Source organism: Pagrus pagrus (genome assembly GCF_965226575.1).
Source record: "Pagrus pagrus genome assembly, chromosome: 2".
Classification (NCBI taxonomy): domain Eukaryota; kingdom Metazoa; phylum Chordata; class Actinopteri; order Spariformes; family Sparidae; genus Pagrus; species Pagrus pagrus.
In genome coordinates, this window is record NC_140186.1 from 2,420,677 (window position 1) to 2,447,204 (window position 26,528).

Genomic DNA, 26,528 nt, shown 5'->3' on the forward strand with positions numbered 1-26,528 from the left:
TCTCCCAAAAACAAAACAAAACACCCTGTCGGTATGATACGAAACATCTGCACACGTAAGGCAACATTTTTGGTTTTTTGTTCCCTAAAACGGCTCTTCCAAACCAAGTGCAAAAAAGTCAAAAGAAGAAGAAAAAAGGGCAGAAACAACAAACAAACAAACAAAAAAAAAAAAAGATGAACGCAACCCGGGTCGACAACTTAATACTGACGGAGAGAAAAAATAAATAACAAAAACATTGCCTTCTGCAGTAAATAGCGCTGAAAATGTAGGAGACTTATTTTTTTTAGTGTGGGGAGACCGGCTGGAGTCTATCCCACTGTGCAAAAACCTCTTTTAAAGTCCCTAAAAAGACTTCTCCCCGTCTGTGAGGAGGCAGAGAAGGAGAAAAAGAGGGGAGACTGGTATTTTTTTTTTTTTTTCCTAAAATGGCTACGTGTTTTCCTCAAAATGGCCACGAATGGGGACGATACTGGCTGGCGGGGCCGGAGCGCTCACTCCCGCCCGCTGGCTGAGTAGGAGAACTGTGGGAAATGAGGCCTTCGCTCGTTGTCCGCCGCGTCCATCCCGTCCTCGTCATCTGTGGAGAGAGAGACGGAGACGCATCAGAGGCCAGTGATAATCATTCATAAAGCCAAACCATGACAAGTGATTTACTGACTTATTATCTATTCACAACATCAGGTAGAAACAGCCCGTCAGTTTGTGTTTCCACCATATTTTCATCAAATCAAAAACATTTGGTCACTTAAACCATTTAAAATATCAAAGTATAAAACAACTCCTGGTCATTTTAATGTTCAAATAACAAACGAAGCAAACATTTCTCAGCTGGTTTATGATACTGATGCTATTAACTCTTTATATTCTGCAGCAGAAATGACCCACCAGTCATCCTACATTGGTATTTATGGTTACTGTGATGCCTTTGATGTCTTTGAGTTTCTTTAAAAACCGTGAAACCTGATCTGAAATGTTATTTAAGTCAATAAACAACTAAAATGATATTTTAAAAGTTCGTATTTAAATAATGTCATAAATACATAAAAATATAAAACTCAGATTTGACTAAATAAGAACAAAAGAGGAAAGTCTCAGCTTCCTGTTGCTGAAGGTTGAACGCTGTAGCTGTTTTGGTTTTTATTTTAATTACGATTACAATTTAAACAGGATCATGTAAACAACGACCTCCTGCAGCCACTAGGGGGCGCCGCAGGAGCTCAGTTTTCATCTGGTTGAAAAATATAAAGATTTGTAGCTTTTATATTATATCTACTTTGTCAATGCACAAAAAAAGGATGACTGAATTTTAACATTTTATTTGGCAAAACCCCAAAAAGGCTTCAAATATTTAATATAAAATGTTTCGGTGAAGCTCAAACTAATAAAATGAGGCCTGAATCTTTAAATATGGGGTCGAGCTGATGTTACAGCTTCATCAGACAGGTTGAGTTCTGCTCATCAGGATGTTAAAGTTCCCCTTTAAGTCAAGAGGAGTAAAACACGGCCTCCATCACATCAGTGATAATAACCACAGGTCTGATGTTTGACCCGCCGGCCTGGTGTCGGTGCAGGTGGACAGACGTCCTTACATTTCTCCGGCGGAGTGATGGTGATGGTCTGTGCTGTGAACTCCTCGTCAAAGTAGCGTGTGTCCGTCTCCGAGGAGACCTGCGGCTGGAAAGGTGGGACCAGCTGGAGGAGACAGGAAGTGGACAAGAAGCTCGAGTCATTTAAACAAAATGAAAACGTGTCTGTTCGGAGGGCCGGCTGCTGTTCGGACCGCTTTATGTCGTTGAGCTGAAATCCAGATGAGGTAATTATTTATTTTCTGTTTCTATTTTGGAGTTTACATCCCAGCCAGACTCCTTTTAAAAAATTAGGTAACCCTGCTACCAGAATATCTCAGGTAGGCTGTTTGAATAAATTACCGCTGAAGATCGGATGACGTCTCGCAGCTAAATCCTGCTCTCACCTTCTTGTCGTAGACGTCCTGCCAGTCGATTGTGCCAAAGAAACTGTGTCGCATGATCTCCTTAGCGTCATCCGGTCCGCCGCCCAGCCTGTCAGAGACGGGAAGAAGAGAAGAAGAAGACGTCGAAGTCAGACATCAAACGCCGCTCTTACAAAGTCTCCATCAATGGAACCAGAATATCCACCTGCTACTGATCCTAAAATAACTCGTCGGGGTGAACGAGTTCGCTCTCTGAAGCTGCAGTAGCCTCTTTTTTACCGGTTTCTTCATTAGAGAAAGAAAACGCCTCGGGGATAATCGGAGTGGGAATTTAACAGCAGCCACCGGCCAGTTTGGTCTAACAGCACTTTTTACTGAATCCCAAACATCATGAGAAGGTTCTGTTCTCCTCTTAACATCCAGAGGTTCACAGTGAAATAAACTATCAGTGTTTATCATCTCCTGACCGGCGAAAAGGAAACAGGATCCTGCAACATCATGAATCCTGAAACACAATCATTTATGTTGCTCCTCATCTTTGCAGCTGTCCAATCAGGTTTTTTATAATGTGAAAGCTTTGCTGGTTAAGAAAAAGACACAAGGACATGGAAGAAGTTATCGTTTGTAAGATGGGGTTAAGGTTCTGACAGGGTGAGGGGATCGGTAACTGGACGGATGAGTCTCTGGTCTTTCCAGTGTTTCAGTGGTTCTGGTGCAGCTGATATCCAGATAATGAACATCAGGGTTCACGACTGTCATTGTTTACAGTCCAATTAGCAACTTGTGACACATGAATGGAGACGACTCTTCATCATGAAAGCTAATAGAAAGCTAAACTGTCCTGAGACGACAGCCGATGGGTAACAAGATTGCTCTTCGGTCACTGCCTTCCACTTTGACTTGGTCAATGCTGCTCGGACTACAAAGGGACTAAAAAGGGAAACCAGAACACGTCCGGTACCAAATTTCTGTCCTTTGCCTACAGATTGTGTTTTGATCTGCAGATATCTGTGTATGGAGGTTATTTTTAGACATTAATCTTTGAAAGTTTGGAAGTAGAATAATGAAGAAAGACATTTGTTTGAATCAAAATGTACAAATACACTTTCTAACCAGGCATCTTTAAAGCATTTTATGTCTTTAATACAGAACGGACAACAAAGAAACGACAGGAAATGAGTTGAGGGAAGTGAGGAGAGGACAGGCAGCGAAGAGCCCGACGACCTGACTCCAGCTGGACGACTCCAGTTTTATGATTATGAAGTGTTTAAATTAAATCAGTTAAAGACATACGCATGTTTGCTACAGTCATCCATCTTTTCTCTGATGGAACGTTTCTGATCAAACAACATAAAAACTTGTTTTGAATATTCAAAGCATTCTGCAGCTCTCCAGGAAAGTTTAACTGCTCTCTGTATTGAAAACAGCCGTTTGCCTGTTTCTTATGCAAACCTGGTGATGATGATATGTGTGTGTGTGTGTGTGTGTGTGTGTGTGTGTGTGTGTACCGTTTGTTGGGGTCCTTGATGAGCAGCCCTGACAGCAGCGACTTGGCGTCCGCAGACAGGGTTCGTGGGAACTTGATCTCCTCCATGAGGATGAGCTCAAACAGCTTCTCGTGGTCCTGGTTGTAGAACGGCAGGCGGCCGCACATCATTTCGTACGTCACCACGCCCAAACCCCACCAGTCCACCGCCCGCCCATAGTCGTTGTCCTCCAGCACCTGAACACACCACACATAAAACCACCACTTAACCATTGTGTTGTCATTCATTTCCTCTTTAAAAAAACAGGAAATATCTGTATATCACTGTAACTGAGCCACACTTTCACTGAGTTATAACATATTGATCAAATCGAAAATCAAACCTGTTTTCTTCTTTCTCATGTTGCTATTTTTGACTCTGACATTATCTGATATCCTCTTTCATATCCTCTTAATGGAGAACAACTTCCACCACGATCCCCATTAGAAGAAGTGAAAACAGTTGTTGACATTTGACTTTGTTGTAAAGGAAACATTCAGACGCCATTAGAGGAACTGCAGCTCCGGGTCCACGTCGGTTACAACGTTAAGCCCAAAGAGACGAACTGAGAGGATCCAAAACACACAGCTCCTTTCTTGGTTTTATCACACAAGACAAACACAGATGACAGTGAAGGCTCAGGTTTAATGTGACCTCTGACCTCTGGAGCCAGGTACTCTGGTGTCCCACAGAAGGTCTTCATGGTGGCAGTGTCGGTGATGCCTTCTTTGCAGAGGCCGAAGTCTGTGATCTTGATGTGGCCGTCTTTGTCCAACATGAGGTTCTCCAGCTGGACGAGGGAAATACAAAACATGAAACAATCTGGACGCGTTTCTGTCCGCTTCTGCGTCAAACGTTGGACTTTTGGTGTCGTTTACCTTCAGATCACGATAGACGATCTTGGCAGAATGTAGGTAGTCTAAAGCAGAGACGATCTCAGCGCCGTAGAAACGAGTGCGGTCCTCCGAAAAAACTCTTTCTCTTGACAAATGGAAAAACAGCTGCCAAGAAAAAAAAACATGAGTTCATTCACCTCAGACATCTCGTCTGTAGTAAGTTCAGTAAAGACCAGGAAGTAGCTGATCTAAAATTACACACAGTTACATTCAAAACAAAAGTAGGATGACAGTTTCAGATCATTAAATTAGGCTTAAAAGGTGTCGTTTGTAATAATTTAAAGGTAGCTCCAAAACTACAGGGGGCAGCATAACCACTACATCCATCTTTGGCTGTAGCTACTGTTATTTTTCACGTTTCTCTGTGAACTGGGGATTTATTTGGACCGAACCGGAGGTGACTGTGGAGACAAACCAACACTGTTCTGGTGCCTCTGACTCAGTTTGAATGAAGTGTGTTTGACGATGAGTTAACAAGGCGATGAAGCTCGTCTGAGTTCAGTCAGAGAGAAACTTGAGTTCAGACGGCGTGCGGATGTATTTTTCTGTTTAGAAGGAAAATAGGAGTCAAAATATTTCCTTTCTTCACATCTTTCGTTAACTTATTAGTAAGCAGCCTCCCCCAGCTGAAACTACAGGGCTATCAGACCATCACCTCTTGAAGTACAAAGTGGTATTAGGACACAGGATGGGCCGGGGCTAGCTTTCCATAATTGTTTTAAACTAAAATTCTGGCCATATCTTACAGATTGCTCCTTTAACACAAATTTCATTGTGGATAAAGTAAAGATGGAGATGTATGTTTACAGTACGAGAAGAGTCGTAAACTTTTAATCTCAACAGCCAACTAATAAATCTGAAATCTAAACAAAGAGATTCATTAACCCTTACGTACTGTAAATATAGTTTCATTTGTTAATCTCATACCTGAATTTGCATTTAAACAGGAACATTTGAATTTAAAGCAGCTATTTTTAATCAACCTAACTACCCGTTACTTTGTGTCGTTCTGCTCCTTGCTGTTGATCAATAAAGCACATTGAAGAAGCACAACCAAAAGGTGGAGCTGAGGAGGAAGGTGCCTCTCAATGCTGCAAAATGACACGTATGTACACGAGAACAGGACGTGGATCCTTCAGATGTGCAAAATAACTGTTCCCATTTTGCAATAAATGGTAAATGTCTTGATCGAGTGTGTCTGACTGAAGCCACACGAAAAGAAATGAATAAGAAGTTCAGAAGATATGGTGAAGCTGCAGACGAACCAGCTGAATAAATAAGACTTAAACCACAATAAGAGGAGCGACTGCTTTCCGTTACAGCTCTTTGAATCGCACCGTGTTGTTAATCAACAGTCTTCAATAATGCTTGAAATAACTTCCATGTTGGAATAAGACAGAACATCTGCCAGCATCAAACAACGCGCTTTAAAAAAAGAGACTCATTGATCTCCTCACCTCTCCTCCGTTGACGTACTCCATTACAAAGCACAGCCGATCCTTCGTCTGGAACGAGTACTTCAGAGACTGCAACACAATATATACATATTTTTTAGTCCCGGCGGTGCTCAGCCGCTCGTTTCAAACACAGAACAGGAGCTTTGTGGTCTGAATTCAGTGCATCTTTCCTTCTTTGCACAACATTTATAAAAACAGTCTCTGAACTGAAGCCGGTGGCCGAGGCTGCTCTTTTTTTAAAACTAAGAGGTGGATTCAGTCTAACACACAGAAATCACAACGTTTCATGCAATCTGCACGCTGATACTCACAGTTAGGAATGGATGCCGAGTGTTTTTTAATACCCTACTTTCTGTGAGCGTGTGAGCAACTTCATCCTGTGGTGAAGAGAGAAAAAAGAAGAGGCAGAGTGATTAACGAGGTGACGGGAGGAGCTCGCCTGCAGACGACTTCTTGTGCGAGTCAAAAGTGAAGCTGCACGATATGGTCAAAAGACGATACACAGATGATTTGACAAGATTGTGATCTGATTCACAATCAGCGAGAATGATCGTTTTTACATCACAACTTTCATTTTCACCTTCACAAAACTGTTAAAATCCTGATGGTGTGACAATTGTCGGGGTTTGTACCCAACAAACATGTTTTCTCACATCTGGAGAGAAAGATTTTCTCGATCAGGATCTCTGCAGCACCACAGCACTTAATTATAACGCTGTTCTGTCACACTTTTATTTATTTATACTTTTATTGACTGCACAGCCCGAGTCAAAATGTTGAGCGTGTAACTGGCAGGGAAGAGTGCGAACATCAGGCTAATGTCAGGATGAATGCTTCAGAGTATGAACATCCTCGGTGGCTTGTGCAGTTGGAGTAAAGGAATTAATGATTGAAGGATGCAGAAAATAAATAACTGTAACATAAACTGCCACAAACCTTTACATGTTAACTATTAATGAAAAGTCCACAGTGTTTCTGAGAATACACTGTTAAAAAACATGATATTGTATCAATACTTTCTGACGGCCCGATTAGTGGTTGTGCTTCGTTATAAATGAATAAACATTAAAAATATTAACTTTTCAGAACTAAAACAAGCAGCAACAAGTCAGAGCAGAGAAACATGAAGGAGACCTTGGCTATGATGACTTCCTTCTTCAGGATCTTCATGGCGTAGTAGGTACCACTCGCCTTCTCCCTCACCAGAATGACTTTTCCAAAAGTGCCTTTGCCCAGAAGCTTCAGATAGTCAAAGTCATTCATTGTCTGGACAAAGAAACAGAGACATGATGTCAACAACCGTCTCCACGTCTCCATCATTCAACCAACGACAGCTGCTGCTTTATGTTCTGACTGGACTCGGACGAGCCGTCACCTTTCGTTTGTAGTGGCTGATGGAGGTGTCCATCTCCTCCTCGTTCACGTTCTCGATCTGGGAGGTGGGGCTGCACAGGATGCCCTCCTCCTCCTGTTTGGCCAGAGACTCGGCTACCATCTGGATGGCCTCGGCCCATTCGTCCCTGCAGGACGCAACAACAGGTTAAAATACCGGCAGGCAACTGTAGGCTGACCAGAAATCTTCAGAAAAGTCAAAAGGACTGTTTCCAGAACAACTAGCTCTCACATATTGAGCTTCTGTAAACCTGGACGGATAAAAAAGCTTCCACAACCTCCAAAAAAACACTGAGGTATCACTTCGTACCTGCAGCATCGACCACAGCTGATGCTGAGCTGAGGAGTCTTGCATTGAGCCACCGAGGCCAAAAACAATCCTCTTCAGCACAAACAGAAAACACTTGAACTGTGTATCAGAACCACTTTATAAAAGTTATAACTGGGTGGCTACATCAGCTGCAGCAACACCTCAGAGATCATGAGGAACGTGGTCGGCTTCGTCTGCTTTCGTTTCTCCTCCACGTTTCGATACCAGTGGAGATTATTTATGGTGAAGACAACACAAAGCCTCATATCTTCTTTTTTCTTAAACACACATTTGCAAACCTTCTGCTCATGAGGGGCCACTGTACATTAAAAAAAATAAATCAAATTAAGGGTAAATTTCAGGGAAAAATCTCACAATTTACCAGATTAAAGTCATAAATTTGTGAGACAAAAACTCAAATGTGCTCTGAGATATTAAAGTAAAGACTGTAAATAAATACATTCAGAAAAATTGTGTTTTCAGAATGAATCACTTGATTTTGTAAGTTTGGATCAACCTCGTCACACCACAGGCGCCGTCGCTCTATGACAGCAGTGGATGACCTAATGAAATTACACTTCACAAGTAGATTTAACTGAAATACTCCTTATTTTCATCCCAGAGTCGCCATATTATCCTCAGCATCTGCGCTCCACAACACTGTTCATCTCATTTCTGTCCTGTAAATTTGTGACTTAAATCTCAGAGAATATCAGTTTTTCTTTCATAAATTTAAGACTTTATATTATATATATTTTTTTTTATGAACTATCTGGTAAACAAAAGCTTTCAGGTTTGACTTTGTTCTATCAGAATAAAGGTCTCTGTTTAATTGTGCCTGGTGCACTGAAGGCAGTTCACCAAATGAACTAATTAAGTGCTATTTCTTATCTAGACTCTCTGAAACCGAGTGCTTTGTCCTCCGCTGCTCACCTGTCTGCTACAGATTGGACAGCGAGTGGAAAGAAAATACAAACCTGATGTTATTTGCAAACACAGCTTTAATAATAATGATAAAAAAAAACATTCAATTGTCAGTTTTGTGAATGTTTTTGAACAAATTAAGTTGAACTGTTGGCCTGCGAGATAAATGGTCTAATCCAGCCTCCTAACAACCTGCAGACCCGCTCTGACAACATGGCCGCCGCTCGTGTGCGTGCAGGAGGATGTTATCAGCCGAGTCTTGTTCACAACAAACCCCTGAGCGTCAGGTAACAAGTCAGAATGTATACATTATATTGTGTTTTGGAATGAAAACCCTTCAAAACTTGGCGTCCAGCCTCACCCCACACCCCTGCTTCCTGTCTTTCTTCTCACTGTGTTGACAGACTCCTGCAGCGTGAGCACAGTTTAACACAGAAACCCTCCGGTCCGGTTCAGGACTGAGAACTGCCAGACTGTTTCATATCTGCTGACAGTGAGTCCTCTTCCATATCTGGCTTTTTCAGCATCTTTATTTATTTTTTTCAGTTCACAAGACGCAGTTAAGATGTGTTTTACAGCTGGTTATCTGAATTAAAGGGTAACTTCACCAGTTTTAAACAGTAAAGTAGTAGTAGTAGTAGTTAACAGGTCTCGGGGAGCACTACTGCAAATCACGTCCATGTCACTCGATGGCTAAGTTGCATTGTGGGTAATGTAGGCGCAAGGTTTAAGCATTGTACTCCTGTAACACTGACGGTTTCATTATGGACGGTTAATAAAATGGATGTAACAGAACCAGAGTTATCACCTTTTCTATTCCAGGTATTCTTCTTCTTTTTTTTATATGCTGCCACCTACATTACCCACAATGCAACTTAGCCAATGAGTGACATCACCAGCGGCATTTATCAGATTACATGCAGCTTCTTCTGGAGCCACAAAAGCTTGTAAACACACTTTCATGTGTGAAATTGATGCAGTTACCCTTTAAGGAAACTTTTAAGATTTCTTTAAGATTTTTGCAGTGTATTATAGTTTTGTGTTTGATAAGTGTGACATGAACACACAATATTTATTCTTTTCAATTCAGAATTTGTCTTTATTTGAGTTTTGGGTCAGGACTAATTACAGATTCTCTTTTCTTTAGAATCGATGTTTTAAGAAAAGGACTGACCCAAAAACTAAATACTGCAACATAAACATGCGGTCATGCTCGACAGGTGGCCATTTTAGGTTCAGTGTGAGCTCAGTGAAAAACAGAAGCCTGTGAGATATCCTCAGATAGATTGTTGCTCAGTCGTTGTTAGAGTTTCTCATCTGGAGTCGTAAAGATCGACAGATTATTCGTGTTATGCCGTAACAACTGTTATTTAAAAAGATTGGGGTATTTTACAACAGCAGCTCGACTTCATCCTGGTGGATGAGACAAGTCCAAATCAAATTCACCAAATATAAAGATTCCAGAATTAAACACAAATGCCTTCAGTGAGTCAACAATCAACAACAAAACATAGAAATTCAAGTCCTGAGTAATAAAGGATCTCTGAAAAAGAAATTAAACCCCAAATCTCCGAAGCTGTCAGAGTTTCCTCTGGAGCAGCTGACGGCTAACGCTAAGCTAGCTGTTTCTACTTTGAAGTGCTGGGTTTTTCTTTGTATAACCAGGAGAATCACAGATCCTGCCTTGATTTCGCTGATTTGAAACATAAAGCTCATATTGCTTGATGTACTTCATTTAATTTCTCTGTAAATTAAAGGCTATGTTATACACCTGCTCTACTTTTTATTAAAACTGTCATTAAATAACTTCTGTTGTGATTTGGTGCTATAAATAAAAGTGTCTTGACTTCTTAAGTTCAGCCTGTTCTGTCAAATAAACAGAAACAAGATATGTGTGAGGAGCTGCTGAGGAGGAGGAGGAGGAGGAGGAGGAGGAGGAGGAGGAGGCTGAAGGCTCACCTCTCATCAGGAGTGTCGACGTGAAAAGTCCTCTCGATGACGGTGGTCCACTGCAGGCAGCGGATGATGAAGGTGTTCGGCTTGGGCCGCTCGGTCTTCATCAACTGACATTCTGGGAGTCACACAGAGATTGAAGTGTTAACACAGATATTTGTTTTCAGCGAGTGGAACGTGTGACGGACGCCTCTGTTCGTGGCTCACTTGCTACAGAGAAGTTGTTGAGCGGGTAGGCCAGGTCAGAGTCCTGCGGTTTGTCCTTGTAGCCGATGAAAGAGCCGTCTGTCTTCAGCAGAAAGTAGCGCGGTCGCCAGTTCTTGATGTACTCACCTGCAGGGAGGAGAAAACATTGAACAGGTTACATCCTGCTGCACGGAGCAGCTGGAGGCAGCAGAGCCGCCTGCACTTCATGCATTACAATAACTTTCATTTCAGCGTGGAGGAACGCGTCTCTGCGTCGTTGGTATTACACTGAATAATGTCATGAACAAAAAGACAGCTCAGTCTCATCAGCAGGCTGACATCGTGCTCGTGTTAGCTGTTTCCTGCTTGTTATGGGCGACGTTTTGCTTTAACTAATCAGCTGTGATAGACACGTCTGTCTCATAGTGAGCGCTCCAGGAATGAGTCCTGAAACCTGAACACGGGTTAGCATTTCTGCTCTTCTTGTTCCCGCTTCTCAAAGCTGATGGGTTTTCTAATGTGGTCCTGGTGACACCTTTTGTAGTGGGCACTGCCACAGAAGCAAGTTTGATTACTTTGCCAGGTGTCTGTCTGTCTGTCCATCTGTATGTCTGTGACAGATTTTTGTAGCAAAATAGTGTCACAACCAAGGTTCAGTCACAAAATTTTACAGGTGTGCAGTTGAGATCACAATGAAGGCCGGTTTGGAAGAAGGGTGTCCGAGTAAGAGGGCAGAAAGTAGGAAGGTAGGAAATAGAAGTTACCCACTGGGCAGAAACATTTCCAAAAGACGTGAATTCAACGTCTTCGACACTGAAAAGACTTCCCATGGAGAGCCAGAATAAAAGTGATGTCTTCACAGGGTTCAACATTAAAGGGTTTTTCATTTTAGTTTAATTTCAGACATCATTTCAACCTCAGTCACAATCAAATGTTACTCCATGTAGAAAATCTACAGGCTGATTTTAACCCCGAGACTCAACCTCAGTAGTGAGAATGAGGCATGTACTTTACCAGGAGAGCTATTTATCAGCTTTAATACGTACCATGTTTTGGTCATCCAACCTTCATCAAGTAGACTACAGTAGTAGTAATATTATTCCCAGGTTGAATGACCAAAACATGGTCTGACAACGTCTGTGACTGAAGCTGAAGATTAAAATGACTAAAATGACATTGTACAAACTTTAACTTTTCACTTGGACATCACTAGTTACGCGCTGAAAAGACAAAATCTTTCATTCTGGCTCTCTTCTGACGTCTTTTGGATATATTTGCTCAGCGGGCAGAGAAGCGAGCTTGTGACCAGTTGGGTTGCCGGTTCCATTCGGATCGATGGCCTGATCAGCAGGATTAATCTGGGTGGGGAAAGTGAACAGGCAGGCTTTTGTTTCCCTCATTACCACCACTGAGGGCCCCTTGAGTCAGGCCCTGAAGCCCAACCATTCGGGTCAGCAGATCAGAGTGTGGTTGTGCTGAGCAGGTGCCAGTGAACCCTCCCCAACCAGGGAGAGCTACCAGTTCAGCGCTCCTGGTGACGGCTCACACTACCAAACAGGCCGAGCGAAGAAAAACATTTGAAGAAAAGAAAGAGGCAGAAAGAAAGAAAGAAAGAAAGGAGTCGTGCAAGTGTGGTGACGCAGAGAGGAGGGAGGGGACTGCTAACTGCAGGACAGACAGGAGGTTAGCTGACAACAACAACAACAACAACAACAACTCAGTGAATAATCCTGCTGATGAATTTTAAATCTTTACGTGTCTGTTGTTACCAAGCGGCTATTTACAGGAATCATATTAAAGTTACAGGACCAGAAAGCATCATTCTGCTCAACAGAAGTCTGAACATTTGGGTTTTTTCCGGCACATAGGTTACATATAGGACATTTTTCAACATCACGTTATTTTAATGACTTAAACATGTAGTAAGGATCGTCTTTGTTTACATTTTAGTCACTTAAATGCTGTTAATCACTTGCAAATCACCAAAACAGTGCTTTCTAGGGACAGCACTGATTTCTTAACATCAGCATGCTTTTAAAAACACTTAAAAATAAATCACACTGTGATCGAAATCACAGTATTGCCAAGTGCAATATCCCAATCACAGAAACTGACATTTTTTGATAGACGTATGAAAAAACAGCATTATAATGAAGCACTGTGGAGCTGCAGACGTCCTGACCTACAACTCTCGTTCTCCAGATGTAAGAAAACATGTTTGTTTGGTGCAGACCCCAACAAATGTCACATCATCTGCATTTTAATAGTTTTTTCAGTGACAATTAAAATTGTGATGCAAAAATGATCATTTAGAGTAATCATGAATCATACTGCAATCATAGTATCTGTCAAAATAACCGCAACGTGATTTATTTGTGTCATATCAAGCAGCCCTACTAAGATAAGCTCATGTTAAAGTGTTACAGGCTCAAACAGTAAAAGTTTCACTGTCCAGCTTCTAACTGGGCCTCGTCTGAAAGCACGAACAGTACCACACCTGCTGTAGTGGATGACTCATCACTTTGAACAGGTTCATTTAGGTTTTCTGCTGCATATTGTGAAATAAAATATGTTTTAGCAACATTACGTGTTTTACTCTATGTAAGGACATTTTAAATCACCTGAATAATCTATAATATCCTCAGCCTTTTTGTTTTTCTAGCTTCATAACAAATTCATTGAAACATCTGTATCGCTTCCAGGTGGAGACTAAACCTTCTGATGAGGAACACTGTCTGAACACGGAGCTGATTGTTATTCAGCAGCCGTGCAGTGTTGGTTTCCTGCTGGTCTGACTCATCAATTTGTGGCACAATTACAACAAATGTTGGATTACGTTGAATATGTCGCGGGGAGATGTTGACATCTTGCAGAGTCATATTAGCGCCGGAGCTAACGAAGGACAAGGCACCGAACGACTGAACCGAAGAGCCTCGGCATCCAACAAATCAAACTCTGACGAAACTATTCTCACACATCTGATGACTCACACAGCTTCAGAACAACAGTGTGATGAGGATGACAAGACAGAAAACTCAGCAGAGGAAGTCGGCAGCACAGGATTACTCGCAGGCTGCTGAATCATCCGAAGGTAACTTAGAAATCAGGGTTGTAGTGATGATTTCTTTCCCCATAAATACCTAATAAACACACCGATTGAAGATTTTCAGTGTATAAAATGTGAGACAGAAAAAAAAGCCTGTTTAAAAATCTCTGTAGACCGAGACGATGTCCTAAAACTGCTCTTTTGTCAAACATGTAAAGTCATTCAGATTACAATTATATGAAACAGAGAATCTAAATAACAAATCCTTTTGAAAAGCTGAAATGTGCAAACAGAAATAGCGTTTTTTCTGATAAATTGCTTCAACTATTGATCAAACATCACACTTGTGCTGAATAATGTCAGGTTGTAAAAAGCAGCTTGTAACAGGAGGCTTCGATCCCTAAACCAGGAGAATTAAACTGGTGTGGAAAGTGGAGAAGCAATCACCAAATGATTATTAATCACCATTAAGAAAGTTTAGGACAGTTTTAAAGTTACACTATAATATAATTATTAGTTTGCCATAAACAGAAATCCTCATTTATGGATTATAGTTACAGTACACTGCACTTATGGAGCATTAAGCAGTGTGTTGTGTTGGCCCAGCGTCCTGTTCAACAGGAAATACATCAAATTAAAGGTTGTCAGTGGGACTTCTGTGTTGCGTTTGAAGCCAGTCGTTAGTTTACGTTAGCGGACTCAACTTCTAAACCAACATTAGCTACTGTTGCTCTTTGTTAGCCGAGCGCAGAGAAGCATAGAGTCTCGTCCTTTAGACTGCCCGAGTCCTTCACAAAGAAATCCACAGTCCAGCAGCGTTAAACAACTTCAACAAGTCCTCCACACGCTTGTACAGACGACCGAGAGAGACGGGGAACGCCTCATTTACCATGTCGCATTACAATCCGCTCACATATGGCCAATAAAAAGGTGACTATCACATGTAAAGATACACATTGTGGCACAGAGCCCCTTTAAAGAAGTAAAGATGTCAAGAGGACTTTCATGATCACCCTGGTCCAAACAAAAGTCCTTTAACATAAACTCTGCAGCCAAGAACAACAATGTTACGACTTCTTTGTGTTTCTTTAAGTCCTCAATAATTCAGTTTCAACACCACAGTATCCAAACGGTTCTGAACTGCGTGTGCACTCTGAGTTTTGATCCGGGTCAGTTTCTTCTAAGAGGCTGTTAGGACTGAATTATAAGAGCGAACAGAGGTGCAATAAACAATTCAGGGACTTGTGGGGGCCGGAGAGGAAGGAACCAGAGTGTTAGGTCATCCTCTGTATGCTCATAGTGCCACAGAGAAACTTCCCCCTGCCTGCCAGCCAACAGGCCTGAGCTCAGACCAGACAAACACACCTCCAGGACACACACACACACACACACACACACACACACACACACTAAAATGACTGTGGGAAATAACACACCAGCCAAGTGCAGCTCAGACCGGGCTGCAGCGCTGCAAAGCCTGCCTTCCCTGCTCGCCGTCTGGCAGGTAAACAACCATTGTTTGGAGGTGCTGTTCTTCAAACTGGCAGCGGGGCGGCTTAGGCCACGTCCAAACCGAGCCGCATAGAAAACACACATCTTTTCTGAGGTCGGTGTTTTCAACAACCCAAAACTGTGTTCCCCCTCAGCACTCTCAGCTGTGAGTTCCCCTGAAAACACTGGTCCTGTTTTGTCGTGTCGATCAGGAAAATGAAGCTTTTCCAACATAATTATTACGACCTGGAGACACACAACAGGCAGGTGACCTCAACTGATTAGTCGACTGAAAGAAACAAACAACAAACTATTCATTTTTCAAGCAAAAAAGTGAAACATTTTCTGGTTCCAGCTTCTTAAATGTGATGATTTCCTTGTTTTCTTCATCATTATGAGAGTAAACGAAAAGTCTTTGGGTTTTTGACTGCTGGTCGGACAAAAGAGGTGATATGAAGACGTCACTTTGAGCTTTCATAAACTTCATAATTCAAGCGATTCATTGAGGAAATAGTTGGCACATGCAGCACTAGTTCAGACTTCTCAGCTGTAACTAGTGATTTCACTGACGTCTCAGTGCAGAAACTTCTTGTTCAACACGTTAAATCGAAAGTGACCTTGTATAGTGAACAACTGACAGATGCAGAAGAAAACAGTTGAAGTAGTTTCTTCAACTTCAATGTACAAAATGAAGTCTATTTAAAGCCATTATTATTATTATTATTATTATTACTATTATTACTAATGGCCAGTAATGCAATGTACCAATAAAATGGAGGAGCTCCTCAGAAGAGTAAAAGTAAAAAAATGTGGCTCGTTGCAGGAAACCAAAAAAGTAATGAATCATTTTGAAAACCTTCTGCTTTCTCATCATGTTTAACGGGCAGGAGCTCTCCGTCGTCTTTAATCATCTCACGTTAGTATTAAATGGTGAAGTGCGCTCATAGAGCTCCAACGATTAGCTGATTGATCGGTTATCGACAGGCACGTCCCTGTAAATGCATCATTCTGGCGAGAAAAATGTGTTTTTTTAGCTCTATCTAGTTTTTATTTTTACACCAAAGCTGCTGTGGGTGAATTGAAAAAGGTTAAACAACAAGACAGCGACACAACCTGTGAACCCCGGCAGCTGTTAGCCAGATGCAGCAGTTCAATTCACCTGCATCATCATTTTTAATACTTATTTTCTTCTGTGTTTTGGGCTGAACCAGGATTTTTAGGTTCTCACTGCAGCATTTGTTGCCGACCAGCTGACGTCTGGAAAAACTGTTCAGTCCAACTGGTTTAACAAAACTCACATGAAGGTTTTGAGTCACAGATTAGATCATTGCTCGGATCAGACCATTAAACTTTGCTCTCCATTAATCTGCAAAACAACTAAAGCAACAAACTTTCACTCATGGTCTTAAATGAAAACAAATTCAGGATGTCCAATGTTCAGATAAAAAGTCAAATTAATAAAATATTGTTTATTCAAGTGGGCAGACGACCACACCCACTGGCCAGAGGTTTCACATCCCGGCATACACGACTACCTTACTGAACCTCCAGGTGATGTATTCCTGTCATCTGTCACTTTTTCTACTTTATCTTGCCGTCCTCGTAATCTGTCCGATGTTAGCTAATTACATCGCTGTGGCGAAGAGGAAACTGATCTCCAGCTTGAACGCTTAACACAGGACCTTTAACCACGAGCTGAGAGGAGAAGGAAGCAGGTCGGTGTTCGCTCCACTTCGTACGTTACTTTATGCCGTTTACAAGGTTCGTTATCATCATATGGATCACGGACCAGCTACGTACAAAAAATGTATTTTAAGGTTTGACGAAAGGTTTTATTGAAATAAAGTCTGCAGGTGTGTAAGAATGAAACGGAGACAGTGCAGTTGAAGATTAGCATGTATAACACGCTACATGGAATGAGTGTGCAGCTAGAAAACAAAGCTGGTTGATTTTGAATGAATTCAGTTTGTTTGTTTGTTCTTTTTTTAGTATAGTCTCAGGTCCAATTGTCTCCTGGAGCAGGACACACATCTCCACCTGAACACTGACTGAACACGTCAACGCAGTGATTCAAACTAAAAATGGAAATCAGAAGCAGAAGCAGGAGAACAGAGAACAGAGAACAGAGAACAGAGTACAGCAGCCATCTGTGGCTGAAAATGTTTCATTTTCCATCCTGTGTACAGACAGACCTAAAGCCACAGCACACACACACACACACACACACACACACACACACACACACACAGATAAATAAATTCATTCAAACAAACACAGACAGGACCAGAACACAGCAGCCATGTTTCAATCCCACTGTCAGGTTTACAATAAATCCACCTCCTCTGTGTTCAAAAATAAATAAATAAGAAGGCGACTTCCAAGAAGCGGCGAGCATCGTTGTTCCTGCTGTCAGATGATGGATCACGGCTACATCCACACTCTTTGTATCAGGACGGCACAATCCGGGTCAAAATGATTAAACCTGTCTGCTGATGACATCATCAGCATCCTGATAAATGCCAACACAGCAAGTTTAAATCAACTTCAACAAAAAGCAGAGTTATTAGTTGAAGTTAATCGTTTGATTAATTGATTGTCAATATTTTCAGCATGCGGCTCAGTTTTCACGTGTTCGGGCTTTGGTCTGATCATTGTGGGCGCTGAGAAATGATCATCATCATCCTTTCATAAGTTTTAAAGACTAAATGATCGAACGGTTTAGACCAAGTCTATTTTACAACTTGGAAACATCCTCTGTAGATAAGGAAGGCTCAAAAATCAGCGATTCTTGGATTCAGGTAATTTAACACTGTGGAAAACATAATTATGAAAATAACATTTAATTTATGCCAATATCATATTACATTATGGCCCCTAAATTCTACATACTGGACCTTTAATCCTAGAAAATGTGCTAACCTGCCCGTGGTTGACAGTCACAAGCACATTTGATTCATTCAAAAACAGAAATCCTTAAAAACACCTCACAACTAGAACGACACTCAGTAGAGCGCGTACCTCCGCCGAGGCCCAACAGTCCAGGAGCCGTCCCTTTATCAAAAGTTAACGGGGTCTATTCTGGACCGGGACCGAGTGTCTTGATGACAAACCAACCAAACGAACACAGGTGAAGTTTGTATAGTACTTTCAGTCATTTTTAACCAACGTTACTCAGACAGGAAGGAAACGTGCATCTGTTGGGGACTACTTCCAGAGGCGGATTAATCCACATTTGGTGCTCTGGTGAGTATTTGTGGCTGCATGACGGTGTGTGTGTGTGTGTGTGTGTGTGTGGGAGTCGATATAACTAGTGTGTGTGTTCACAGTAGTGAAGGAACAACAGATGTGTGTTTAATAGTTTCTGGTCAACATGGAGCCGTGTGGCACACAGAGGAAGACGACGCTGCGACACGCACACGATCCTTCATCACCAGCTCGTTCAGTGAAACATAAACACACAGACAGCTGGGTGTAATCTGAAAACGTGAAGCCCTCACCTCTTTTCTGGACCCAGCCTTCCTTGACGACGTTCTGGTCGCTCATGGTGGCTTCTCCTCGTCACCAGTCCTCCCAGTTCTCCCAGTGTGGTGACGGTGAAGGGACAGTTGTTTGGGGGGTTAGTGGGACAGTTTGTTTGGGCTGAAGCTCAGTCAGCCTCCCGTCTGACCTCCGACCTCCGACCTACCTGGGCCCCGCTCTCGCCTGACCTCAGATCTGTCAACTGGTTCCCTGCTGGCCTGTACGAGTCTGTAGCGTCTCTCTCTCTCCCACAGTCACTTTCTCTTTCCTCCTCTCGCCCTGCCGACCCGACCTGACTTTCTCCTGCTGTCGTCTGTCTCTCTCCTTCCCCTCCTACTCTTCCTCACCTCTTTGTAATTGTTCACTCCCTTCTTTCTCTCCCTCCCTCCTTCTCGCTCTCTGTTTCACAGTTTTCCTCACTCCCTCGTTCTCTCTAACTTCTTCTTCTTCTCCTTCTTCTTCTTCTTCTGTGTTCAGGCGCTCCAGCGGTGAGTCAGCCTGGAAGGAAACGGAGGCAGAGAAAGGAGAGAAGGGAGAAAACACACACAGAGCAGGTCAGTGGATAGTTTCCCTCGCACAGCAAACACACCAGGCCGCCACTTATTGTTCAGAGCCTTAACACACTTCCTGTCTCCTTGCCTCCTTCTCTCCTTCCTTGCCTTCTTCACTTCTAGCCTCTTTTCATCCCAATGCCTTCCTTTTCTCCATCAGTCATTCCCTAACTCCTTCAACCCCAGTTTCCTTCCTCTTCTCCCTCCTTCACCAGACCCTACTTTCCTTCCCTTCCCTGTTTTCCTTGCCTCCTCACATCACCTCCTTCTCCTTTGTTCCCTTTCTCCTCCTTCTCTCCTCAGTCTTCACCAAACTCTTTATCCTAAACTTTTTTTTTAAACTCTGCGTCTCCTTCCTTCCCTCTTTACGTCCTTCCTTCACTGGGACCTACTTTCCTCCCTTAACCTCATTTCTCCACGTCCATACCTCCTCTTCTTCTCTACCTCCCTCCTCGTTTTTTTACAACCACGCATTTCATCTCCTCCCTCCTTCCTTCATCCCTTCCTTCTCTCAATCAGTCTTTCCAACTACTTCTCCAATTGTCTTCCTTCCTTTCCTCATTCTCTCCTTTCTTCATTACTTCTCTCCTTCACTGAGCCCTTGTTTCCTTCCCCAACCTCATCTCTCTTTCTCCATTTTTGTCGCCTCCTCACATCATCTCCTCCCCTTCCTTTGTTCCCTCCCTTCCTCACTAACTCCTCTCCCTTCCTCTTTCCTTCCTTTCTTCATCCTTCCTTCCTTACATCCCTTCCTTACTAAGACCTACTTTCCTATCCCAACCTCATCACTCCCTTCTCATTTGCCTTGCCTCCTCAGATCATTTCCTTCTCCTCCCTTTATTCCATCAGTCCTCCTTCCTTTCTTCGCTCAGTCTTTACCTAAGTCCTTTTACCTCTGCTTCTCCTTTTTCCTTGACATCCCTCCTTCACTAAGCCCTACTTTCCTTCTCTTATCTGGCCCTCTCCTTCTTCCCTATTTTCTTTGCATCCTCACATCATCTCCTCCCCCTCTTCCTGTTTCCTTTCTCCTACCTAACTCTTCTCTCCATCCTTCCTTCTTAACCTCCCTCCTTCACTCAGCAACCTCCTTCCTCAGTTTCCTTGCCTCCTCACACTTTTCACAGCCTCACATCATATCATCTCCCCTCATCTCTATCAGTCCTTCCTTAAAGATTCTCCTCCAACTTTTACTTCCTTTGCTCGCCCCTTCCTCACTAACTTGCATCCTCCCTTTCCTTTCTTCTCCTCCCGTCATCTCCTCCTCCTCTCCTTACTTCTTCACTGGGCGCTATACTTTCCTTTCCTTGTCTGCCTCCGTCCTTTCCCATTTTCCTTGCCTCCTCACATCATCTCCTCTTACTCCCCTTCCCCAACTTTATCACCTCCTCTTTTCCTTCCTTCCTTTGTTCCATCCCTTCTCTCGCTCCCTCTTTCAACAGTCTACCACCTACCTACCTACTTTTGCCTAAACTTCTTATACCTCCTTTCTCCTTTGCTCATTCTCTCCTTCCTTCATCTCCTTCTCCTCCTCTTCCTTTGCTTGCTCCCTTTCAACCTCCCTTCTCTCCCCACTTCTTCTTCTTCACCTCTTTTAATTGCTTCATCTATCATCCTCTCAGCTTCCTTCTCCTTCCCTCGTTCTTTCCTTCCTCACAGAAGTCTGGTATCTCCGTCTCTCACCTCCATCTCAGACAGTCTCTACTCTCTTTCACTTTCCTCCATCTGTCCATCTTTCTCAATTGTCCTTGCCTCTTCTCATTATTTAACCCCATCCTCTCTCCTACATTTGTTCTCTCTACGCTTTACTCAATAAATAATCTTCCTTCCTTTCTTTCCATCCTCCTTGACTCATTCCTTCTCCTCTTCCCATCCATCCCTTTATCAATCAATCATTTCCTTGGCTGCTTTTCTTCTTCCCTCCTCGTCTCCTTCCTCACAGAAAGTCTGGTACCTCCGTCCCTCACATCCCTCCACCTTCTACCACCCTGCACAGACCAACTGCGACGACACCTCTGCTTTACAGTTTGTCCACAAAGTGAAGTAACGATCACGCAGTTAAAAAAAAGGTCACATCTTATAACCAACGACTCTAAAGACTGCTAACTCATAGCTTATTTAACATTTGTCTTCATCTTGAGGGAAATATGAAATCAAACCGTTTCTAACAGAAGCCCAGGACCTCTGTCTGGGAACCCCTGCGACAAAAATCAACAGTAAATTGTTGTTTTTAAATCACATTATCTTCACATTATGAAACGTAGCTTCAGACGTTGTCTTTACAGGAACAGGCCACATGTACGACACATGTTAAAGGTAAACATGTTTTATATACTACAGCTGTCTGTAAAACTGCAAGGGCAAGATCCCTGAAATCATTATCACGTATTTAAGAGATTTTCAGCATTGAGCTTTGTCACATTATGTATGTAAAGAGGTTCAAAACGATTCAATACCTTCCTCTGTTGTACATTACGTGTAAACAAAAACTTATTGTCTGCTCTACTTACAGATTAATTCATTTGCAGGACAGATTAGTGTCGTCACGATACTGGAATTTATAACTTTGATGCGATACCTTGAAAAATATCTGTATTTGATACCACAGGGGGAAACTGCCACAACACTGAGGCAATAAAATGTCTGATTTGTATCAAAGATACATATTATGAGGCTTGTGTCCTGTGAGTTGAGCAAAACAGCATCGACATTTATTTACTTCAGGAGGAGGAACAGGAGGGGGAATAAACACAGCGAGTCCTGGACTATCAATACGGCAAGAAACGAGTATTGAAAAGGTGTCAGATGTCCAGTATCAATACTTAACGATATTGTGATACTATTGACGACACTACAACGGATATGTGAATGCTAATAATGTAACGATTAGGGGCTGCAACTAAAGGTTATTTTCATTGTTGACTGATCTGTTGTTATTTATACAATCAAGTGTTGATTGTTTGACCGAAGATATTCGGAGAAAACCATCACATTTTAAGTCAAGTCAAATTCATTTATATAGCACATTTCATACGACAATTTTAGAGGCTGACAACTAATCAAATAACTGCAGCAGCTCTTGTTAAACGCATATTGTCTCTAATATTCTGCTAAAAGTTGACAAACACTCATATTATCGTCCTGCCTGTGACAATGTAATGTATAAATCTCTTTGAAGCACCACCACAACCACTTTAATATATGACTTTAGAGTCATAATGTTTACCAGTTCAGTCTCACCACTCATTACCGTGATGGTTCATAGATGTATAGTATATCACACATCACAGAATTAGCAATATGATGTCAGGTATCATCAGATAAGCTAAATGCATGAACTACGACTGATATTGTACAAGGAATTAAATGATAAAACGTGAATTTCTCCACACAGCATTTCCCCCTCTCCTCATGTCTGGCCTTCCCTGTGCAACACAAAGCATCACAGGCAATTATTATATTTCCTATAATGGATCATGGTTTTAAAAAATCAGCTTAAAGATAAAAGAGTAATAATATAAGATGCTGAACGTGTTCTGGGGGCAGATTGTCCCCGATCCTTCAACGCACAGCGCGCACACACAGCCACAGCATCACTGTGAAGATCAAGGCTGGAAAACAAATGTGAGCCTCCAATGACAACAAAAACAATGGCTGACAGCCGCCGCTGTGTCGGAGGAGCCGGCTCAGAGCCGCGGCCCTCGGTGCCACAAACACCCCCCCTCTGCCGCTGATTTATCGGCCGTGGTGAGCTCCTGCACCGCACACAACAAAACAAACAAACACTGAAACAACAGCTTTTGTTTCAAGGGCGTGTGGTGTCATTATCTGTTACATAACAACATCCGCTCGGCGTGCTCCATTATATTTTAATGGGCGAGACGCGAATAAATGTCCGGCGGCGACTCTGTGCGCCGACCGGCCGCTGTTAGGGGCGATAAAATGCGTGGCCCCCGGTGTGAAATGGCAGGGTCAGGGGGGCACGGTTGTGTAAACCGGGCTGGCCTGTGATGGCTCGGCTCGGAGGATGCGAACTAGCCAGGGATGCTAGCGGGGTGGAGGGGAGGGAGGGGGGAGAGAAGAGAGATGCTACCGCTAACGTTAGCCGGCTAGCTGTAACGGCTGGCTAGCATAGCGAGCTGGCTAACGGCTGACAGCCGCTCGCGGGTCGACGTGGTGTTATTTTCGCCTCTGTGGTGAAACAGCTCAACGGTTCATCGCTGCTTTTATTTATTCCCGTCGGACAGAGACGCGACGCTGTGTTTTTGAAGGGATGGGAGACCGGGGAGGAGGAGGAGGAGGTGGGGGGGTAGGAGGAGGTGAGGAGAGGGGGGGAGAAACGGGGAGGCTGGGGGTGTCGTTCATCACGGAGATGGGCCGAGGCCAGACGGACGGTACCGTTATCATTACTAGCCCTCCCCTCCCTCCTGCAGCAGCAGCAGCAGCATCCCGGCGCCGCATCCCTCCCAGACTGGCGAATGACGAAGCAGCAGCAGCAGCAGCAGCAGCAGCCCGCTAACAGCAGCTAGCTAGCATGCTAACCTCCGCTCCCACCCGCTCCGGGCTCGAGACAAACCCGCTCCCCGTGCCCCCAAAACGACGACCCCCCAACCCCCGCGTCCCCCCCCCTCCCTCCTCCTCTGCCTCTCCCGACAGACAGTCCCCGCTCCCGGCCCCGACACGTTACAGCACGTTATAACAATTATTTCACCTGGTAGTCGAAGAACGGCAGGGATGCCCCCCTCCTCCTCCTCCCCCTCCTCTATGGGCACTGGAGCATCCGACGGAGTAACGTCCCTCAGAGCTGAAAACGGGAGGAGGACAGCGATGGATCCATAGCCGCTGATGCCGTGTCCAGAGCGCGGAAGCCGAAGAGAGGAGGGTTTTTTTTAGTGTCCCAGACAGACAGAGACTGCGGCGGCAGACAGACACACGGACAGACAGACAGACCCGCTCGGCTCCTGCTCCCTCCGCAGCTCCGCCAGGAAACCTCGCTCGGCTCCGAGTCGGCGCGTCACGTTCAGCCAGATCCGACTGGGAGGACTCCTGCTGCATTCAGGGGCTGTCGGACACACGGGCGCTCACGCAGCCACTGAGCCCAGCCAGCTTGGAGATGTGGCTGAACCTGGGAATTTAGGGCACTTTGTCCTCGTCTTCCAAATTGAGGGCTACAAGTGAGAACACCAGGGGCACGTCCGGCCAACGTTTTGGAAATAATGAGGTCATGAGTCCGCTCCACGCGACTCAACATCTTTTAAAGGTGCACTATGTAGTTTTTGGGGAAGAAAATGCAATCAGAAGAGAAAGATAACAAACTAAATAAACAAAGTCTCTTTGTGTTTGTGACTGAATAAACAAACTGACCTTAAAGGACAACACAAGGTCATACTTTACTTTGTTTATATTCGGTGGACCCTGCCATAACGATAACAATATTATCGTCATGTGTATATAAAAAAATAAATTAAAAGTCAGATTCATCTTTAACTTTGACTTTTAACTCCTTTTTGCCAGTTCTTAGACACTAGCATTACAGGTGCACCCTGTAGTTTTGGGAAAGATTATTTCCCAACCCATCAAATACTGACGCTTTGGGACGACGGCGACCCGTCCTACAATCCCAAAGCGTCGGTTGAGTTTGGACTGAGACTCAAATATCAAACTATTCTTACAAATAGCACCTTTAACAGAGAAATCCACATCGATTTTCATTGCTGAATAAACAAACTGACCTTAAAGGACAACACAATTTATACTGTTTTACTTTGTTTATATGTGGCGGACCCTGCCACCTCTCTAGCTTCAAACAGTGTTCTGGGACCTTATTCTCCTCTGAGAACAGTTTGTTTATTAACTTTATTCCTGAGTTTGTATTATTACCTCATTAATATTGTAAATATTAAAATTCTGGGTTTGAAAACTACATAATGCCCCTTTAAAGGATAAGTTCACCCAAAAATGTAAATCCAGTCATCATCTCCTCCTGATGACATAAAGTCAGGTGAAGTCTCGTAGTCCACAAAACATTTCTGGAGCTTCACAGTGAAACAGAGTTGCAGCGTTCTGCTGAACAACTGAAGCAGCTGGAGACTTGATTTAAAACAGAAAAACAAAACATGAAATGGTTGCATACAGACGTTATCCTCGTCTCCAGAGCCCCCGAGATCCCAAAACGTCCCTCACTGTAGCCACTAGCTTTAGCGCCCCCTGTAAGAAGTGGGTGCACAAGCTGGGCCATCCAGCAAGTCAGACTAGGGGCCGCCGAGTTATTGCTTGATAATATTTTGAATGTTTTATTTATTCAAAAAATGTAGATGTGTTTAAAAAATACACAAAAATAACATAAACAAAGATTAATTTTGTTGAAAAAATATTTAATTTGTACAACATTGATAGTTTGCATTGGATTCCTTGTGCAGTCATGAGAGCGAGCTGACCTAAACATACATTTAATCACTGTGTGGCACTTATCTGTAACGGTGGACTAGTCAGCAGATTACACATCACTGAAACATACAGGACAGTTATCTGTATTTTTATTATCTCAGGTGTATGCTTATTCTTGTGAGTCACAATCTGACGACCCTCCACCTCAGAAACCACTGGAGACACTGCAGAGGTTTAGGCTAACACGGCTCACATTAGCCATGCTACAAGTCCTGCTGACCTGAGCCGATGGGTTCCTGGCCGGAAAAACTATGAAGCTGACTACGTTTTAGCCTCTAAAATGACAGAAAATAGGGAAAAAGAAAAGACATTAACATAGAAATCTAAAGCCAAAAACCAAATATATCCAATTTACTGTGATATCACAGAGAAAACAACATTTGAAGAGCTGAAATTTCTGTCTGAAAGTTTTAATTTCCAAAGAATCAATTAATTATTAAAATAGCTGAGTAAATATTCATCAAATCAAATAATTGACAAACCTTTTTTTTTTTTTTTTTACATTTAATTGTGATATTTCTTTCATTATCTTCAATATACACTTTACCTATTCACTCCACTGCATTTTTAAAATATACTTTCCATACAATTAAATAAATAACAAAAGATAACTATGAAATCAACTCAGAAAAACAAAAGAAAATAAAAATAGAAAAGCAGTGATGTGGATCGTTGTTGTTTTAACACTGTTTTTGTTTTGTTAATAGTTTAAGCGTCGTGTTTTGATGCATGTTGAGTTTTACAGTCCGTCTGTCACCATGTCTGAGTCTGCTGTGAGCCGCTCTACTGGGAAACAGGAATTTACAGGGAGTACCTGAATGCAGCATCGCTCTCCTCATGGCATCCAGGGCTTTTGTTGGTCCCCAGCTTTTGTTGTCT

General features: G+C 42.9%; 2 protein-coding genes across 2 annotated transcripts in view; one reads left to right on the forward strand and one right to left on the reverse strand.

Annotated features, from left to right (window-relative positions):
- akt3b (v-akt murine thymoma viral oncogene homolog 3b) lies at nucleotides 1–24,662 on the reverse strand. Its single transcript, XM_084377403.1, has 14 exons — nucleotides 23,914–24,662; nucleotides 18,633–19,152; nucleotides 10,620–10,745; nucleotides 10,419–10,530; nucleotides 7,209–7,353; nucleotides 6,968–7,099; nucleotides 6,145–6,210; nucleotides 5,834–5,902; nucleotides 4,359–4,481; nucleotides 4,142–4,270; nucleotides 3,463–3,677; nucleotides 1,976–2,063; nucleotides 1,593–1,695; nucleotides 1–580 (listed from the first exon to the last, which is right to left on the reverse strand). The coding sequence occupies exons 2-14, from the start codon at nucleotides 18,676–18,678 to the stop codon at nucleotides 495–497; spliced, it is 1,440 nt and encodes a 479-aa protein (XP_084233529.1). The 5' UTR covers nucleotides 18,679–19,152; nucleotides 23,914–24,662; the 3' UTR covers nucleotides 1–494.
- Nucleotides 22,793–26,528, forward strand: part of LOC311271643 (protein SPMIP3) — a 12,451-nt gene continuing 8,715 nt past the window's right edge. Inside the window, exon 1 of the mRNA XM_084377413.1 lies at nucleotides 22,793–22,949. The gene's annotated coding sequence lies outside the window, so the exon portion shown is untranslated. The remainder of the gene's footprint in view (nucleotides 22,950–26,528) is intronic.

Bases quoted from the DNA above. Each gene is read 5' to 3' on its own strand.
- akt3b (XM_084377403.1), bottom strand. From the start codon at position 18,678: ATGAGCGACCAGAACGTCGTCAAGGAAGGCTGGGTCCAGAAAAGAG. The intron at 5,903-6,144 runs GTGAGTATCAGC...ATTGTGTTGCAG, and splicing joins CTCGGCATCCATTCCTAACT to TCTCTGAAGTACTCGTTCCA. The intron at 4,482-5,833 runs GTGAGGAGATCA...TTTTCTTGGCAG, and splicing joins AGTACGTCAACGGAGGAGAG to CTGTTTTTCCATTTGTCAAG.